Source organism: Pelodiscus sinensis, chromosome 5 (assembly GCF_052426305.1).
Source record: "Pelodiscus sinensis isolate ZL-2025 chromosome 5, ASM5242630v1, whole genome shotgun sequence".
NCBI lineage: Eukaryota > Metazoa > Chordata > Testudines > Trionychidae > Pelodiscus > Pelodiscus sinensis.
This window is the reverse complement of record NC_143056.1, coordinates 48,455,527-48,475,942: the sequence shown is the minus strand read 5'-3', so window position 1 is coordinate 48,475,942 and position 20,416 is coordinate 48,455,527. Positions and strand designations below refer to the sequence as shown.

General features: G+C 39.7%; 1 protein-coding gene across 10 annotated transcripts in view; it reads right to left on the bottom strand.

Moving 5' to 3' along the window:
* BAZ1A (bromodomain adjacent to zinc finger domain 1A) overlaps positions 1-20,416 on the bottom strand; it is a 103,477-nt gene that overhangs the window by 37,430 nt on the left and 45,631 nt on the right. For 8 of the 10 annotated variants that reach the window (XM_025181948.3, XM_025181949.3, XM_075926937.2 and 5 more), the window contains 8 exons: positions 18,791-18,886; positions 15,381-15,519; positions 14,779-14,925; positions 10,532-10,627; positions 10,163-10,387; positions 3,479-3,644; positions 3,054-3,167; positions 1,292-1,416 (listed from right to left, as the gene is read on the bottom strand). In XM_025181948.3, coding sequence (XP_025037733.3) covers positions 1,292-1,416; positions 3,054-3,167; positions 3,479-3,644; positions 10,163-10,387; positions 10,532-10,627; positions 14,779-14,925; positions 15,381-15,519; positions 18,791-18,886 — 1,108 coding nt within the window. The remainder of the gene's footprint in view (positions 1-1,291; positions 1,417-3,053; positions 3,168-3,478; positions 3,645-10,162; positions 10,388-10,531; positions 10,628-14,778; positions 14,926-15,380; positions 15,520-18,790; positions 18,887-20,416) is intronic. The other 2 variants (XM_075926938.2, XM_025181954.3) reach the window with 1 other exon arrangement.

The following is a 20,416-nucleotide window of genomic DNA, read 5'->3' as shown; positions in this document are numbered from 1 at the left end:
AAAGAACAAAATCTACTTGAATGCAGAAAGGAATAGCTTGTTTGTAGCAATTTCTCCTTCTAGAACCTTGATCAAATTTTATTTATTGCTCTTTATTATTTATCTCACCCAGAATTTGATGGTGCTAGCAATAATCAAAGATGCTGCCAACAAAACAGGTTGAAATTGGAAAAAAGAAATTCATTATGAAACAAAGGACAGGAAATAAGGCATTTTATTCCTGGTTTTTACGTAGACTTCTTGTGTTATTATCCTCAGTTTCCTCTATTTGTAAAATTAGGATAGTAATATTTGCCTACCTTATAGCCAAAAATGGCATTCTAAGGCTTAATACATTTGTGTTAAAAAAAAACAACAACCTAAAAACAGTTTTTGTGAACACCTGTGCTTATTATTATAGTATCTGAACATCCAATAGAAAGAACTACAGAATGATAAGACGACGAGGAGTCCTGTGGCAGTTAGTCTATAAGGTGCCACAGGACTCCTCGTCGCTTTTGCAGATTCAGACTAACACGGCTACCCCTCTGAGAATGATAAGACGACTCTGAATTCCTATTTCATGAATCAATGAGGTCCAAAATCACCAAGGATTTTAGAAAAGTCATTGGAAGTAGAATGGAAGTAGAAAAAGTCCATTCAAGAGGAACAGAAGTCAGACAACTTCTTTTCCCTTGGAGGCCCCTCGACTGCCTATAAACCACAGTGCTGCATGATTCAGTGCATTTCACTTGCAGTATCTGCTAGATTAATTCCTCCGAAGGTCCTAGGGGGAAGATTAAAGCTGTCTGCCTGGGGATAAAGCTGGGCCTGGATGTGTCAGGCCTTACTGGTGCATAAGAAGCATACCTTCTTCCACTGATAGAGATAATTAGTTAAGATGATTTATACTAGCTAAAGAGCACTAAGGAAAAATTATTGGTTTCTTAAAAAAGTCTACAAAAGATGTAATGCCTCAAAAATGAATTAGCCACTATTAGAGATTCATGTAGAGCCATTCAAGTGGAGTACTAATACCACAGACTATTATCTCCAGCCTTTCAGACACACACATACAGAGTCCAGATGGCAACCAGAGAAGACAAAGACGAACCGAAGAACTACAGTACACAGGACTAAGTTAAATGAGGTATCAAGCCAGCTCAATGCATTTATTAACCCATTATGATCAAGGTCTTCTTTCTTTACATTTACTATGAAAGTTAATGCTTTTTAAAGGTTTACTGGAAAAGTAAAAATTTGGCCCAGTTGTTGGTTCATGCATACATACAAACAAGTACACAATTTTTACCTCTTCTTCCTTTTTTGTTTGGTCCCAGTTCTTCCTCATCCTCTGTCACTGTATCCAAATCTTGTTCCTTCCGTTCAGTTTCTTTGCTCTCTGTACTAGTATCAAGGTCTTCCCGTTCCTCTTCCCTGAAGGAATGGTACAACAAGGGTACGTCTAGACTACAGGCTTTTGTCTACAGAAGTTTTGTCAACAGATACTGTCGACAAAACTTCTGTCGACAAAGAGCGTCTACACTACATTCAGTTCTGTCGACAAAGCAAGCTGCTTTGTCAACATGGTAGTGTAGACGCAAAGGACAGTTTACATGCAATAACACCTTCTGTCGACAGAAACTCTGTAGTCTAGACACACCCCAAGAGTCCATAGTAAAAGTACTGAATGAAGCTGGCAAAGAACATACAGTACATTGCAGAATGTGCTTTACAATCAGTATTTTATTATCAAAAGTTGCCCCATGAAGAATTTTTAGATGCTTTTTTCCCTTTACTATACAGTACTACTTGGCTATTCCACAGAAATGACTCCATATCATTGAAGTTCACATCCTCGTGTAGGAATACACATGCGTGTGTGGGGTTGGGGTTAAAGAGATATAGGAAACATTTACAAGAAACCAAAATATTGAACCATAACTACAGAAATATTGTACTAAAGCCTAATCCAGGGCTTTAAATATTGTAAACATCATCCCAAACATTTAAAGGCATTTACAGTTTTAAAACCAGATCCCTATGTGGTATACATCTGCATAGCTCTACTGAATTTTCACCATCTGAGGACTATGCCTTTAGTTTTTATTTTACATGGTTTACAGTTCCCTCTGAAAACTGAAAATATATTTCCCCTATTCAAATTCATACCATTACTAACCACTTATTTTTACAGGGTGGTTATTGCACAGTCTGAGTCCAATTTTGCAAATACTTAACATGCTTAACTTTACAGCACAAAAGTAGCAATTAGGAATGTGAATGATTAACCAGTAAGCATCACCCTTACTGGATGATGATTACTGGTTACGGTTAACCAGCAGAGACAGGCCTTTGTTTAATCAGTAAATTAATGTTACATGTTTAACCGGTTAACTAATTAAGTGTGATTTTACTTCCTTAGTAGCATTGGACTATGAACATATCTAAAGTTAAGCATATACATAATTTTTTGCAGGATTAGAACCTTGAAGGATACAATTAGTGGGCCTAAGAAAGGCATAATCATGCAGCAGCATGTGTGAGTGTCTTATTTATGGAAATACACGTTCTATCAGTGTACAAACCTCAGTTCTATGCATGCTGATTAAGAATCAAATATTTATGTTATAGTACAAACAGAAGTTATGGGCAGAAATTACTGGATGAGGCACTTTCACCACTGTTACGTAGAAAATCTAAGTAATCATCATAATGGTCCCTTCTGGACTTAAAAATCTATGACGACCTATAGTCACCCAAGCTAATAAATTAGAAAATCAAATACAATTGTTAACTTCGCAAACTGCTTCTATCAGACACCATGGTTTTACTTGCTTATAGGAAGTAAATAATCCTTTTCTGTTATTTTAATAAGAAAATGGTGTTATTTTATACTATCATTTTCCCTATAGTTTATATAGGTCCTTAATGTTAGATTATAGAAACTGACATAGTTCCATTTAAATAAAAAAAGACTTACACGGTCTTAAACTCTAGTCCTATATACTGAAAATAACCATTTAAAAACAGGCTCAAAATTGTGTTTATCACATTAGAATAATTGATCCTACCCAACAGATACTTCTGCAGCAGGATTCCTTTGTTCCTCTTCCTTCAGCTTTTCCTGTTTCTCCTTCATCTTTTGTTCTTGCTCTTTTAATCTGTCTTCTTTCCTCTTACGTATTCTACAGACAGGGGTGAGAATATACAAAATGAAAATTAACATATAAAGAGAGTGCCTAATTTAATTTTGTTATGTCTTTTTTCTTTATAAGACGAGCCAGGGATGAAAATGCTAATTTAAGGGTAGGGATTTATCTTTATACAATGCAGAGCACAATGGGGCTTCGATTCCGATTGAGGCCTTAATATGCTGGAATTTAAATAAACAAAAACAAACAAACAAACATTTTTTTAAAAAATCCAGTAATCGTTATTTTTTCAAATCCAGCAGCTACATTTTTGACAAAGGAATCCTGGTTTCACCACGTCTTACCTTGCTGCTGCAGCTTCTCTTTCTTTGCGATGTTGTTCTGCCTTTAACTCTCGGAATTCTTGTTTTGCCTGTCGTAATATATCAACAGAGTCCTCTATGAAATCTCGAGTAGAGACAAGTGTCAGAAGCTTCCCACAGAGGGCATGAAGAATCTTCATCTTTTCGCCTGATAAAATTAATGTTAATGGTTTATGTTTCATTATAAAAGATGCAGAAGTACTCTTTACATAGTGAGCTTCAGGCCCAACATAGCTTCTTACTGAGGACACTACATATTAAATCAGGCAGACATTGTTAGAATGTGTGCAGAGTTAAGAGGAAATGCTACATTTTTTTGATGGCAGATTTGCTATGAGGTAACTAACCAGACCAGTTTTAATCTTTGTGGTACCTAAAATTATGCTTTTTTATTTCTGTGGTCTACTAAACTAAGAACCATGATCATTGTACAAATGGATATCCAATGAGAATTTTTCATCTATATTCTATCCTAGAAAAATATTACATAGGTATTTTTTAGAAGTATAAAGAGGTAGAAAGTATTCAGTTTTGAAAGACAGACACCTGCTATTTGAAGTTCACACTGGGAAGCACTGATAATATGAAAAACACTCTCTCAAACACAGAAGCCATACCTTAAATCAGGCATGTCAAAGCAGTGTTTGGCGGGCCGCATGCAGCCCGATCAAAATTTTTTGCAGACCGCCACTACATTTTTATAAAGGAATAAAGGGTGGCCCGCTGCCGCTTGGAGCACATGGCAGAGTGCAGATCACAGCCAGCCAGGCTGCTCTGTGCCGCAGCAACTGCTCACGGCTGGGGCTGCTCTGGGCACTGCACCCAGCACATGCTCACAGCTGGCCACTATGCTAATGCTGCCCCTAAGGAAGAAATGTGTGGCGGCGGCAATGGCAACTCCAGGATCCAGGTATTAGGTTGGGGGGGGCTGGGAGGGCCTGTGAAGGGTGAGGCATTAGGTTCGGGGGGGTCTAGCTCTGGGGGAGCGGAGGGAGACTGGGTTAGAACGGGGGATATGGGAGTGCCTGGCTCCGGAGAAGAGAGAAGGGTTATTTTGTTAATATTTTGGTTTATTTATTTATTCCCAAATAAAAATCACAAAATGTATATTCATTTTATATCAATAAATATATATTTATTTGAGCAATTCCAAAAAATTATATGTTTATGCAAAATCTCAAACTTACAAAGTATCTGAAATTTTCACAGAAGCCTGTTCTATCTGATTAACCATGGTCTATACTTGCTTTTATTATTTCAACAAACAAGTTATGTATCATATAAAAAAGTACCTTATATTTATATTTAAATTAAAAATTATTTTATATGAGCAAACAACAATTTTACACATCAAATTATTGTATTATATTAAAACAAGATCTGAAAAAATATATGTAAAACATAATCTATAATAATAAGTAATTATGACTTTGTAATAAAGTACATTTTCTTTGGTGGCCCTGAAAGCTATCAATTTATGCATCACTCAGTAGGCTTTGAGTTTGACATGCCTGCCTTAAATCAAAGCTTTGTTTGAAATGTTTGACACCTGGGAAATGATTTATCAATCAGAATGCAATTTAAGTCTTAAATATTATGTCTCATACTAGATAAAAGGAAATACTAATTAAAAATTAAATAAAAATAGTCTAGTGAGAGGATACCAACTTAAAGCTGATGTGTGCAGTGACATAATTTCTGAACTAACATTTGTTCATTCACCTTGTGACCCAGAGTACATGTGGCAGTATCTGGCAAGAACATTAACTAGACAGCACTTTCTCCCAGGAGAAAAAAAGTCACAGGCTACACCAATGACAAAGTACTAATCTGAAGGTAGCAGGCATGCATTACACATGGGCTTGGCCATTATGGCTAAAAGGCATCTCAGAAAGTACAGTGTGGGTGCAAAATATACAGAGCAACCTAGAAATAGCAGATTATATCACAGTGATCGATTGACTCAACTTCCTAATTTCTCTCTAACTGTGGATCAATGAGGAGGATTCACTATATGAATACACTCTTGGGATGTCTACACAACAACCACTGATATCGTTTCAGTACTTTCTACTGAAGAGTCAGTAAGAGGTTACTCACCTGTGCAGAAACAGATTCTTGGCGATGACTGTCTCTGTGGGTGCTCCACTTTAGAGGTCTGTGCATCCCTGCACTTCATCAGAGATTTGTGGTAGCAATACTCTTGGTAGGTTGTGCATGCGGGACAGTCAGCATGCGCTGTTTAGAGCCACTATCTCACATGCACAGCCAACTGTTCCCTCAGTGCCTTCTCTGCTGCAGAGGACCAAAGAATGCTCTGAGGCAGAGGGGAGAAGAGTAGGTAATGGAGCACACATAGGGACAACAATCTCAAAGACCTCAGATACTGCACAGGGCAGTAACCTTCTCTTCAAGGGTGCTCCATTTTAGGTGACTAATGAGCAGTGACTGTTACCAGAGAAAGGGACGTAGGGGTTTAGGAGTGAATAGCAAACAACGCAGTGTTAAAAATGTGCATCAGAGGTTGAATGTTTCTCTAATACGTAATGCTTGGTGAAAGTGTGGACCAAAGCCCAGATAGATGTTTTGCATATGTCACTTAGGGGGACTTTTTTCAGAAAGGCTGTTGATGTAGCTAATGCTCTGGTGGAGTATATGTGCGGGACTAAGAGGTTGCTGGTTACTGTTATGGTAACAGAGTTGGATGCACTCCAAAATCCACTTGAACAGCCATTGCTTTTAGAGATAGTCTGGCCCCGTGACCTGTCTGTGGAATAAACTACGTCTAAAAGACTTGTGGAACATTTTAGTCCTGTCTATATAGAATTCAAGTGCTCTGCGTAAGTCAAGCTTACATAGAACTACCTCTCTGCTGATGCCATGTGGTTTTGGGAAAACAACAGATACGTATGTTGGCTTGTTGCAGTGGATGGAAGAAGGTACCATAGTAAGGAATTTTGGAGGTGGTTGAAGGACTACTTTGTCTTTGTAAAAAGTTGCGTGTGTGTGGGGGGGGGGGGGGAGAATCCAATCATAAGGGCTCCCAACTCCCCTACCCATGTTGGCTGAAGTGACTTCCACAAAGAAAGCTACTTTCATTGATAAATGTAGTAGCAAGCAAGTGGCCAAAGGTCTGAATGACCTGCCCATGAGTGCCCATAGCACTAGGTTGAGATCCCATGGCGGTGCTGGAGACTTGGTGGGGAATATGTATTTTGTATTCCCTTAATAAAGCATCTGGTGTTGGGATAAACAAAAATAGAGAAATAGTAGTATGGAAGGTGGTGATTGCAGCAAGGTGCACCTTTAAGGAGCAATGGGAAAGGTCTGTATCTTTTAGGGAGAATAGATAATCCAGTATCACAGGAAGCAAAGCAGTCGCGGGTGAAGTATGGTGGGCATGACACCATATAGAGAAACGTCGTCACTTGTGTAGGTAGAGGAAGCCAGTTTGTATGGGACAATTTGGAGCCACCAGGATGGCTTTCGCCATGTCCTGCTTAACTTTCAGAAGTGTCCAGTAAAGAAGTGGTACAGGTAGGAAGGTGTAGAGCAGAGGTGCATCCTGTTTGAAGATGAAAACATCCCCTAAAGAACAGGGATGAAGACCTGTGCAGGAGCAGTACTGAGGGCATTTGGTCACAAAATGATCTATTGTGCGATACTCCAGTGCCTAAATAGTGGGGTAAGCAGCTTGGTGCAGATTTCCCATTCGTGAGTTTAGGGCAAGTGCTGGCTGAGAATGTCTGCTGTGTTGTCTGTGCCTGGCAAGTAGGTTGCTATAAAGTCTATGCTGCAGGGAATGCACCAATCCCAGTGTTGTGCTGCTTCTGTGCGTAATGGGTAATAGAAGGCTCTGCCCAGAGAGTTGATGTAAGACACTGTTGTAAGATTGTGTGTAAAGATCTGAACCATTTTGTTGTGGGTGAGAGGGAGAAAGTGATGATATGTATTGCAGACAGCCTAGAGATCAAGGAGATTTATATGAAGTTTGGACTCTTTAAGAGACCAGTGCACCCCAACGGTATGGTAATCCACATGGGCCCTCTAGCAATGAGAGAAGCATCCATAGTGATCATTATGGTTGGCAAGTTGCATTGGATAGTGACTCGGCTGTAGACATCAGTCCCAACTGTCCCCCACCACAGAGATAATATGATTTCGGTTAGGCTAGCGAGCAGTTTATTGATATGGTGATAATGAGGTCTGTATAGTGATCTTAGCCAGGCTGTAAGGGTCTCATGTGAAGTTGAGTGTGACAGACTATGAACATAGCTGCTGCCATGTGACTGAGTAACTACAGGCAGTTTGACAGTTGCTTGTGGGCTGTTTTGTGCCACTGAAACAAGGTTTGGGAGTTCAAAGAACCTTTGATGAGGAAGTGAGCCATGGTCCTAGTGCAGTCAAAATGAGCTCCAATATAGTTGAGCTGTTGGGTCAGTGTCCGTGTGCACGTTTAAAGGCTGAGTTGTAGGCTGAGATTGGTGACGAGGTTCACAGTAAAGGTAACTGCTCGTGCAGTCTGATGGTCTTTTTTGAAGGCAGTCATCCGAGTAGGAGAATATAAGTATTCCCAACTTGTATACATGCACCACCATGACTGCAAGGATCTTGGAAAGGATCCAGGGGACAGACAAAAGAAAGAACACTGTACTGGAAATGGTAGTTGCTGACTATAAATTGGAGGTATCGTCTGTGTGAGGGATGTACAGCGATATGAAAATACACATCTTGAGTTTGAAGGTTAATAGCCAATCTCCCTTCTCCAGTTCAGGGATTATGGTGGCCAGCGTAACCATCTTGAAATGCTGTGTGTGAATGAATCTGTTCATTTTGCATAAGTCCTGGATGGGTCTCCACTCCCATTTTCTTGGCCACGAGGAAGTACTGTAATTAAAACTCAGTTGTTGTAATACGTGTCCATTGCCCTTAAGTGCATGTGATTTAGTTCCTGCATAAGGGCAGTTTGTGAGATGGATTCCTGAAGAGGGACGAGTAGGGAGAAATGAGGTACCTCTTTGCACAATTTCCAACACCTATTTGTCTGTTGTGATGCTGTTCCAGACCATATAGAAGAAAGCTAGGTAGTCTCCAAGTGGGGTAGAAGCGATGGTAAGATGCAGTGGAGAATTTGGGGCTATATGTCCCTTGACCAACTCTTCAAAATATTTGTCCGGATGTGTTGATGGTTATGAACTAGATGATTGCACCTGGTCTGGTGCTGTTTGTGCCTATGATCGTAACATCTGTGGGATTGTGTATCTGGAGTATTATGGAATCACTGATTGATTCCAGGCTTCATCGTGTGTCTTGTTTTCTCTTGGTTGCAGGAATGTAGATCCCCAAGGTTTTTAAGGTGGATCTTGAGTCCGTAAATGTGTGGAGAGCTGCATCTGTGGAGTATGCAAAGAGCTTGGAGCCTTCCAAAGGCAAATCTTCCACCACATCCTGAATCTCTGTAAGTAAGTCTAAGAGGTGCGACGCATGACCGCTGCTGTGGAGATGGAATGCAGCAGTATCTGCTGAACCTACGGCAGCTTGGAGCACTGTGCAGGTGAGGAGGGAACTCTTCTTTATATTGGCCTTGTATTGTTCTTTCTTGTCGTCAGGCAGGTGGTCAATAAAGGTGGACATTTGTGTAAAAATGTTGAATGTATACTGCTAACACAGCAGCATAGTTCACTGTCCGGAGCTGTATAGTGGTGGATGAGTAGCTCTTTCTGCCAAATAAATCAAGCTGCTTCCAAATCTGAATAGAGTTCATTTGATGGACTGTAGTTATTTAGCAACTGTATTCTTTTTATTTCTCTCCTCCACAAAGCCATGCCCTTAATGCAGTCTCCCAAAGAATGCTATATGCTGCAGAGGGTAGGAGCAAGAGGTTTTGAAACACATAAGCTGACCCAGCCAAAAAACACTTAGATTTACATCCAAGCGAGGGCATTAATGCACAAAGAATATGTAAAATGAGGCAAATGACACTACACAAAAAGGAATTTCTTGAAATAGGCACTTCTATTATTGTCAATAATAACTTGCAGCTGAGAAATATAGTACAGAGAATGCAAAACTTCAATTTATTTGGTGGAAAAAAAACCAAATACTGAGTCTTCATCACGTGCCCCATTGTTTAACTGGGAAGCTGAGTGATTTATTTGCATAAATCACCACGAACAAAGCAAAGATTCCTTCAGAGCCCAGCAGCAGGAAAAGGGTTATCTATGTGTCCAACATCCTGAGATGTTTTAGAAACAAAAAAGTTAGCTTTAAAAAATGTTTAGGGCCAATGAAGTTTGAATACCTAGTAATATAGACATTGTAAGTAAAAAGTGACAATCCCAGAGGGGACAGTCCTCTACAATAGGCAGCAGCAACATAAATTGCCCAGCCATGTCCCCATCTGAACTCTGACCTGAAAGGAATACCTGTAGGAATGGAAAGGAAATTTTATTTCCACACCCATGCAACCCTTGACCTCTCAGTGAGAGCACCAATAAGGGTTCCAGCTGAGGTAGTAGGTATCGACAAACTGAAGTGAGACTGCCAATTTGTTTTACACAGGACAAATGGTTATTAAATAACTTTTGGCCATGGGACTAAATTTGATATCGGTCACCTTGAGATTGGCTTGAACCGTAAAACACAGCATTCATTTTGGTTTATTACCTGGTGATAAGTCATACACCGAAGTACTTGAGAGTTTCTTCAACAGCCCAGGATTACTCAATCTCAGCTCCATGCAAGCATCATCTGTCGCATCAAAACCTCCTCGTTTTTGGTAACGGTACTTTGCATTTGCTGATGTTACGTCAGCGCCTGATGCTAAGATGTGAAGTCTGAGAATCTCAGAAAGAGTGCAGCTGTCGAGATCCAAATTTTTCAAATTGCAGCCTACAGTTAATAACAGTAAGAAGTTATTTTACATCAAGACCAACAATATACAAAGTAATGTAAAAATGTGCTTTTTTAAAAATACAGAGCAAGGTAATACATAAATGAAACAAAACAAAACAAAAAAATAAAACCCACACATACCCTGATGTAACTGGGGCCATGCAGCTGCCAAAGTTGCAACTGCAAACAGTGCAGATTTTGTGGGGTCTGCATCTTCATCCAAAGCCTCTGTTAAATCTTTAAGGAAATAAACACTTTATTCTAGTGCAAATTAAAACTTGGATTTTTAGGGGAAGAAAGAAAAGGCCTTTTAAAACAGTGCAGACACAAAGACTATGGCTTGACATTCACAAAAGCTTCATTGTATTCAAGATTTAGTTCAGCTATCAAAGTTATAATATACACTGCCTACATCCACCAAAGCAGTATAGACACTAAGGACATGCAACACTCACTAAAAGCCGTTCTCACACAATGCAACAAACGACTAAAGTTGCTAAAGCACTGACACTAGGCAAACATGCACAGACACAGGGAAGGGAATGGAATACCAGGGAATATACTTGAAAGACAAAAAATGCACAAATTCCATCCTACCCTCCACATTCCTGCAATTTAAATTATTTTATTACAATTTTGGCTTTCTGAATAACTATCCAAAAAAAAAATTGAAGCACTTGAGATGATAGCATTCATCATCTTTTTTTAAAATCTGAGTTTTATATAAAAACTTACACATTCCACACAAGTATAAGAAGAGTGGTAATTAAATAAAAACAAGCCAGATGTAAACAAATATTATACAGCAGCAGCAAAAGCAGCTCATCCATTGGAAAGCAAACTGAATTCCCTCTTCTTAAACAAAGTTTCCTTGGCACTTACAGGTAGTTCTCCAGAGGATTGACAGAGTTTGGTCAGTCTTGCACACTATTTCAACAACTTTACCCTATTCAGGTCCAAGTCATTATGAAGTGTTACGGCCACCAAGTTAACAGGGAAAGGAGCTATAGGTCCAAACTGAATGAGAATATGTAAATAGCGGGTTTACAATTATTAAATAATAAACATTCTTGCATCATGATCAATGTTGCCTGAAAGTTTTATCTGGATATTGCAAAGTGGACATTGAGATCACTTTTGCACATTCGCATATCTTACATAAAATTCCAATTTTGAAAACAAAAACCCACTTTTCCTGTATGTTTTCTCTTTAAGAGTTGCCTGTTTTTCAACTCTTAACACATTTTTAAAACCGGAACAAACTGTACTGCTAAAAATCTGCCTGGCTAATAAAGCAGAGGAGAAACTGTATAAGAATATCTAATTTTTCCATGAAAGAAAGAGAAATTGTCTGAACAAGAGCAGCAAGACATGAAAGTCCACAGCCTCCAAATGAAAGTAGCAGTAAAAAGTAGCACTATCTGCAGTCCCACAATGAGCGACCAACTAGAAGTAAGATGATGATTTTCGAATATTCAAGCCCTGCAAAACTCAACTGCAATCTCAAGTTGGATTCTTTCCATTTTACACATTATCAACAATAATGAAAGTTAACTACAGGCAGTCCCCGGGTTACATGGATCCGACTTACATCGGATCCCTACTTACAAACGGGGTGAGGCAACCCCGCACTAGCTGCTTTCCCCCAGCAGACCAGGGAGACGCGAAGCTAGCGCCCCCCCCCCCCAGCAGACCAGGGAGACACGGAGCGGCTTTTCTCAGCAGACACCTCAGCTTGAGAATAAAGGACTGAGGGAAGTGAAGTGTGGGAGAATAAAACTGAGCTCTGGAGAAATGTTTGGCTAGAGTTTCCCTTACAATATGTACCCGTTCTGACTTACATACAAATTCAACTTAAGAACAAACCTACAGTCCCTATCTTGTACGTAACCCGGGGACTGCCTGTATTCTGTTGATGCAGGAGACAACAGAATCCATCTCATTCATGTTTAAATGTGTTGGCACTACATTGCTACCAGGCGTTAAAAATGCAGTTTATTCAGTAAAATAAGCAGTTAGTTTTATTAAAATAGCATCCAAATGTGCTAGATTCTGTACACCCATAAGAGACCAGCTGCAAGACTCTAAATACACAAAAGGAGCACGCTCTATTTCTTCAGATTATGCCATTTTTAATATACAGTCACTTGGCAGACTAGGACTACATATTAAGGACTAAACTATAACTGATTTGTTGAATGGGCGAGCAAGGGGTAAGAGTCAGTCTTCCTCTCCGTCTTATATCTGACGCATAGGAGCCAGGGGTACCCACAGTCACTGTTCTCACTTGTACTAAAGAATTAAGTAGAGAAAATAATACCCAACTCTGGGGAAGCAAGGCAATGGTTTCTCCTCCCTATTAGTCAATAAGTTTGGAAGGCCAAAAGGAGTACACATACTGAATCCTGCTTCATGAGCAGGGCAATAGTTGCTCTCCCCATCTACACTAAGAAGCTCTGGGGAGGCCCAGTGCCTTCTGTGGCAGTGGACCTCTGATCTCTCATTTCAGTAGCTGGTATCATTACAGGTGATTTACTGATCCAGGTGTCTTCTATTAACACATTCCTGGAAGCTCACAAACTAGAAGGAGTTCTCTGTTAAAAGGGGGTTTTACAGCACAATAAATACTTCAGTTTATTATTTTAAAATCCTACACCAAGTACTGTAGGTTTTGTCAATAAAAAAAAAACTTACAGGACCAAAGAAGATACAAGGAGATTTTCCTCCCTGTAATACAGGTTTCTGCAATTTGTCATTTGACAATTTGGACCATTTGGGATTCTTTCTGTTACAGCAAAAGGAATCTTATTGATCCCATCCATCCAAAGTTAAAGAGAAAAACTGCTTCTGATCCAGAAAAAAACCCACACATGCAAAAAAAAAAAAACCTCCTAAAATTAGAAGCACCAATACCCACTAATAAAATTGTAGCAATTCAAAAGAGCTTTGTCAAAATGTAATCCCTAAATTGCACTCTATTTTAAATTGTGGGTTTTGGTTTTGATTTTTTTTCCCTTTAGAGGAGTGCAGGGAGGGAGAAAGAGTAATACTGCAGATTGGTCAATAACTGGTAATAAAATATCAACAATGAAAAGAATGTGTCAAGTTTGCAATTACTGTGAACTGAATTATTCCCAGAGTGTTGGGGCACGTCTAAACTACAAAGATTTTTCGAAAGAGGATAATGCAAATTCCGTGGTTCGAAAATGCGATCGGAAGAAGATATGCAAATCCCCATGGAACTTGCATATCCTCTTTCGAAAAATCTTTGTAGTTTAGATGTAGCCTTGTTATGCTTTCCCTGCAAAGAACTCTATTCCTTAGAGACTAGAAGTTATTTCGTCTTTCAAAGCAGCTTTTACAATTTTCTTCATCTCGCCATTTAAAAAATATGATAACATAGCACTATCAAATATTAAACGGACATGGTCAATATATGTCTAATTCTTCTTTTTTATCCCCATAAAACAGTTTTAATTTAAACCTCTCTGGTAGAAAAATTAAAGCAGTCTGATTAGATTGTAACATTCACATGACTGTCCAGATTCGGAAGCCCTCTCTGTGAATTCAAGGATGGACAGAGTCTATCTTAGTGTCCCCAAACATACAGCATTGTTTCAGTGCATGAAAATTCAAAACTGAAACTTTCAGAAATGAAAATTTGTATATAGAACTTGTTGACAGCTTAAAACAAGAACTTTGTTCTGATGCCTGTAGTTACAAGATACATTTTCAAAGGACACTGTATGCCTCTTTAAAGATTGCTGCTACTACCCGAGAGTTGAGCCCAGAGACAACAGTGGCTAAATCAAGCTATGACGTATCTTCCTAATAGGGAAATGGTGGCCATTTTATATACAGACGTATGCATGCATATTTAGGACTTGCTGTCAAAGAAAATGAATACTAATTCCCAGTTATAGCTAGAGAATAGTATTTGGCTTTCTAATTTTGGGAGAGAGGACGGGGGACGGGGCAGGAAATCAGGATTGTGTCAAGGATACCTCACAACTATAGATGAAGTCTAGTAAAAAGACTCAGGAGAGAATGGCTATTGTTCTAACCCAAAGGAAAATTATCTAGCATTGCTGAAGGAGCCGGGGGGGGGGGGGGGGGGGAGAAGAAGACAGAGGAAAACCTTGAAATTTTCTAAACAAATTGCTAAATACCCAGTGTGCTTTGCTGGGTATAATAATGTGAAAAGCTTGCCTTTCCCCCCCCCCCCCATAGTTGCATTAAAAAACACACACACACACATAACCCTACAAAATATACTTTTATACCTTGCCATGCATAATAAGAAATGCTAATATAACAAAGTATATGCAATTTAGTTTTAAGGTTAATTATATTGGAATTTCAGTTTAATAGTAAAGTTGAGGTCTGACCTTTGGTCTCAGCATCAGCTATTTGATCTTTGGCCACTTCTTCTTCCTCTTCAGCCATTGCTTGAAAAATGGCAGTCAGAAAGAAAAAGAGCAATTCACATAGTGGGCCTTCAGTGTCATTTCCTGCAAGAGCTTCTTCTAAAACTTCTGGGAGTAAAATTTAAGAGGTGTCACTTTTGTCACAGTATTATAAGACCAAATATGGAGTGAAGAATTAAAAACATTTGTTCCATAGTAGGTTTAAACGGTCAAGTAGGTTTATAATAAATTACTGTGTTAGAAGAATATATTTTAGGGGTTGCTTGAGAAGGGAAGTGTTGACAAAAAATGCCCATTTGTTCACATTAATACAAAAGTGTACATCTAAGAATTCCAAAAAATATTATTTATAAAACAGCAGACTAAACCCTACTGTATTGGAAATCATCTGCGTTTCAGAGCTCCCATTTCAAGATGAATGTGAAAACTAAACGGAGAGTGGGACACATAATAATAGTTCATTTTAAATGTAAACTGAAATTCTGAAACTTTCATCAATACACACATCTGAGACATATAGGAGAACAGTGTGAATTAAAGTATATCACCAAATGATAACTTGCCTAGAGTAACTCCTTCTGGAAACTCATCTTGAAGATCAAAGAGTTCCCCAAAGGCATGAAGGAATTCTAAGACCATCAGAGCATCACCAAAGATTTCAGGAGGCAGTCTCGTCTTAACTGGAATTGGAACCGGAAGTTCCTGAAACACAAAGGAAACAACTGAATATTTAATTGTATTTCAGCAGACCACGCAAGTACTTAAGACACACAAAGTTTGTTCTCATTAAGGTGCATGGTATAAATTTGGCATCAGTAAGTCCTTTATACACCTGACATAAATATTGGTAATAACTAGAGTACTGCAAGATCTGTAATAGGATAGTTGTTAAAAGTTAGAGCAATCAAATGTGTATATAGCTCAAAAGTAAACCCTTAAATGTATAACTTAGCTAAACTAATGAATATGAGTGTACTTTAGTCTCTTGTTCTAAACTCGAGAGTGAATAAGAATTAGTTATTCCAAGAACTCCAGTTGCTAGTTTCTCCCCTTCAAACCGTCCTCAAAGATTTTATAACAGTTCAATTTGCTAAACTGTCCAGACCGACAAAAAAAATAAAATAAAAATATCGCTCTTAGAATACTCAGTAAGACTTACAAAACATATAAAACCAAAGCAGAATGGCCAGGGCAAGTGTAGTGAATTAGTATGAGTTCAGCATTTGTCGTACAATTAAACCTCAGAGTTATGAAAACCCAGAAATAGAGGTTGTTTAACTCTTATCAAAACATTATGGTTGTTCTTTCAAAAGTTCAGAGTTGAGCGAACTAACACAACTTTGAAACTTTACAATGCAGAAGAAAAATGCTGTCCCCTCCCCTTTTTTAAAATCGTTTATATTTAACAGTCGTGGATCTTTCCCAGATAGGCCACTCTGATTGGCACTGCCCCTTGCTGTGCTCTCCTTGCTGTGAAGCTGGTGTCTGGCTGCTCAATCTCCCTGGCCAGGTGCTCTGCCTCAACTCCCCACCTTGGCACAAAGGTTTCCTCACTTATTTTTGCACAGGTTCTGGAGCATATGACATGGTGCCATCATGAAGGGGATGTTGCACTTGCTCAAGTCTAGGTGAGTCACGAGACTCCTGAACCTTCCCTTTGAATGTCTAAATGCACATTCCACCACCATTCTGCGGCTGTTCAGACTATTATTGAATACATCCTTACTGAGATCCAGGCTGCCTGCATAGGGCTTCATGAGCCACAGGAGCAAGGAATAGGCTAGGTCGCTTAGGATCACAATGGACTTGTCCACCTCTCAGACTCTTATTGTCCGGTCTGGGAAAAAAGTGCCAGCATGCTTTTTTTGGGAAGAAGCAGGAGTTCCAAAAAATGCACCATTGTGTACTTTTCCCAGTCAGCCCACATTGATGTTGGTTAAGTGTCCCTTGTGATCCATAAGCGCCTGCAGCACCATGGAGAGGTACCCCTTGCGGTGATATACTCTGCAGCATAGCGTTCGGTAGCCAGGATGGGGATGTGTGTTCCATCTATGGCCCCCTGCAGTTAGGAAAGCCCATGGCGGCAAAACAGTCCACACTATTGTCCACGTCCCCCAGAACCATGATCCTCCACAGCAGGATGTATGAGCACAGCCCCGACAGTGGATTTCCCCACCCCAAACTGATTTCCAAATGAGCAGTAGCTCTCTGGCATGGCAAGCTTCCAGAGGGCAACAGCCATGCACTTCTGCAAGGTGAGAAAGGGTCTCATGCAGGTATCCTATCCTGTCATCCCAGGGGGTAAGCCATTTGCAAAGTTCCAGGAACACGGCCTTGCACATGCAAAAATTCTGCAGCAATTGTTGATCGTTCCATCCCTGCATGATGATGCAGTCCCACCAATCTGAGCTCATCTCCCAACGCCAGAAGCGGCGTTCCACTGTGTCCAAGGGACTGAGTGGCATGCACAGCAGTATAAGCGTCAGGACTTGCCTGAGCAGGGCCTGCAGGCCACACCAAGGTTCATCCTCCTCCTTGTCCTCCTCATCCTCCTGCTCCTGGTCTTGTTGCTGGTGGAGCAACATGTGGGCACTGTGGTAGTTGTGTGCCATGACGCAAAACACAAGAACCATGAGCTTTTGTGCAGCAGCTCAGACTCCATGCTCTGGTATTCACACACACAACCAGGGTACAAAAAGAGGTATGCCAAATGCAGCCCATTTATGTCATGCAGGGGGGGAAGGAGTAAAGGAGTGCCTTTTGGGATGTGGCCAAGAGGAGCCCCTGTACATACCTGCAGCTGCTTTTTTAACCCAGCGGACACTGGAAGTATAGACTGGCCTGCCACAGTCCCCATGGTGCTTCCTTGCTCTCTGAGTCCAAGGTAGGCTCTGGCAATGTGAATGCGCTATCTTGGAGAACATTTGAATCCAGCCCATAGTGGGTACATGGCCCTTTGCTTTCTCAACATTGGGAGCCCCAGAACTCGATCATAATAGAGTCGAGTTTATTTCATAGTGTAAACAAGCCCTAAGAGTGCTTTTAGAAGTGCCTCTCAGTGCTCTTCTGTTTGCCAGTTGTTTAATGAAGCCTTGCTATTTAACTGTTCACAACACAATCTCTTGACATTGAAGGGATCCTTCAACTTAAAGGCCTACAGTTAAATTAACACTTGTGCAGAAATGTAATATAAAGGATAGATTTCCAACTTAGGTAAATATCTTATTTTCCCCAAGCAGAACAGTCCTCCAAACATTTCAATGGCTGAACAGTTTCAGCAGATAGGTCTAGTAAGGATCCACTCAGCCACTCTGGCCTATAAATGCTATTAAGCAGTTGTTCATTTCAAACTGAAGAGAAAGCCATCAGACATAATTCAGAGACCTGTAATAAGTGATAGGCAAGAAAACCACAGCATCTGTGGTGAAGTGGGCTGTGCCCACAAAAGCTAATGGGACCATCTACATGTTTTATTAATCTATAAAGTGCTACCAGACCATTTGCTTGCTGTTTTTTTCCACAGTATCTAAAGCATTCGTAAGATTGGGAATGGGCAAATCTGAGTATCTTTGAACACAGCAAGTGCACTTTAACATCTCAGCACCTATCTTTGAAAAACTATTAAAAATGGCAAGAACTCCCACCAAAGTGTTGTACCTAATCTGGATAAAATGGCCAGACAAGTTTCTCAAGATTCAATTTTCAGAAAAACAGAAGTAGCTGGGAGAGTTGTTCCAAAAGGTAAGTGCACTAGTCTTTTGCATCTGAAGACCCGAAGTCAAATCTCTACTTACATCTCAGTTTAAACAAAAAAAACATAAAACAAAACAAAAAAGTTCAGGCCTCCAACTTCATGTACGCACACCGTAAGTACAAGTTAGGCAATATTTCAATAGAAAAGCTGTTTCAGATCAGGATTGTGGTTCATGAGCTGCATAGAGAAGTTACCCTAAAATTACCAATCACTTTATACCTTAAGATCATCACATTCCATGTCTTCTCTAGGTTTACTCCACTGTTTCAGGTATTCCAGATACTTCCTTTTTTCTTCACGTAATTTCTCTCTTTCCTGAAATTGAAACCTTTAGAATTAGATATGAAATCAGTTATATTTTATTACTATTCTCTGTATCTTAATGAAACTGACCAAAGTTAATTACTTAGTAAAATGGTACTCAAAGAGGTAACTCAATTTTCAATATTGACTTGGATAATGGAGTAGAAAGTATGCTTATAAAAGCTGCAGATGACACCAAACTGAGAGGGATTACAAGCACTTTGAAGGGCAGGTTTAAAATTCATAATTACTTTGACAGGTTGGAGAACTGATCTGAATTCAACAAGATAAAATTCAAGTCCAAATTACTACACTTAAGAAAAGAAAAGATCAAATGCACAATTACAAAATGGGAAGTAACTGGCTATCTGGTATCATTGCTGAAGGGGATCTGGGGTTACAGTGAACCACAAACTGAATACAAGTCATCAATGTGATGTTGCTGCAAAAAAGCCAACAGAATTCTGGGGTGCATTAACACGAGTGTTATATGTACAACACAGTAGATAACGGTCCCACTATACTCGGTACTGGTGAAACTCCAGCTAGAATATCACATCCAGTTCTGGGCACTGCAATTTAGGAAGGGTGGACAATTTGGAAAGCCTGATCTATGAAAGAAGGTTGGAGGAAAAAAAAAAAAAAAAAAAAACACCCCACAAACCTGGGCATGTTCACTCTTGAGAAAATAAGACTGAAGGGTGACCTGATTAACAGTCTTCTGATGTGTTAAGGGCTGTTACAAACAGGACCACGCTCAATTGTTATCCATGTAAACTGAAGGTAAGAGGAGAAGGAATTGGCTTAATCTCCAACAAGGGAGATTTAGGTTAGATATTGATTGATTGGGCAACACACATTGGAAAAAATAACCCCAATTATACGTACAGTATGATGGGGGCTAATTTGGCTACAACAAATCAGGAAAGAGATTGTGGCGTTATCATTGATAGTTCTCTGAAAACTTCCACACAGTCTGCAGCGGCGGTCAAAGAGGCAAATAGGATGCTAGGAATTATTAAGAAAGTGACAGAAAATAAGACCCAGAATATCTTACTGCCCCTGTATAAAACTATGGTACGCCCACATCTTGAATACTGTGTACAGATGTGGTCTCCTCACCTCAAAAAAGATATTTTGGCCTTGGAAAGGGTTCAGAAAAGGGCAACTAAAATGATTAGGGGTTTGGAACGGGTCCCATATGAAGAGAGGCTAAAGCGACTGGGACTTTTCAGTTTAGAAAAGAGGAGACTGAGGGGGGATATGATAGAGGTATATAAAATCATGAGTGGTGTGGAGAGGGTGAAGAAAGAAAAGTTATGTACTTGTTCCCATAATATAAGAATTAGAGGATACCAAATGAAATTAATGGGCAGCAGGTTTAAAACTAATAAAAGAAAGTTCTTCACACAGTACACAGTCAACCTGTTGAACTCCTTGCCCGAGGAGGCTGTGAAGGCTAGAACTATAACAGAGTTTAAAGAGAAGCTAGATAACCTCCATGAAATTAGGTCCATAAAAGGCTATTAGCCAGGGGACAGA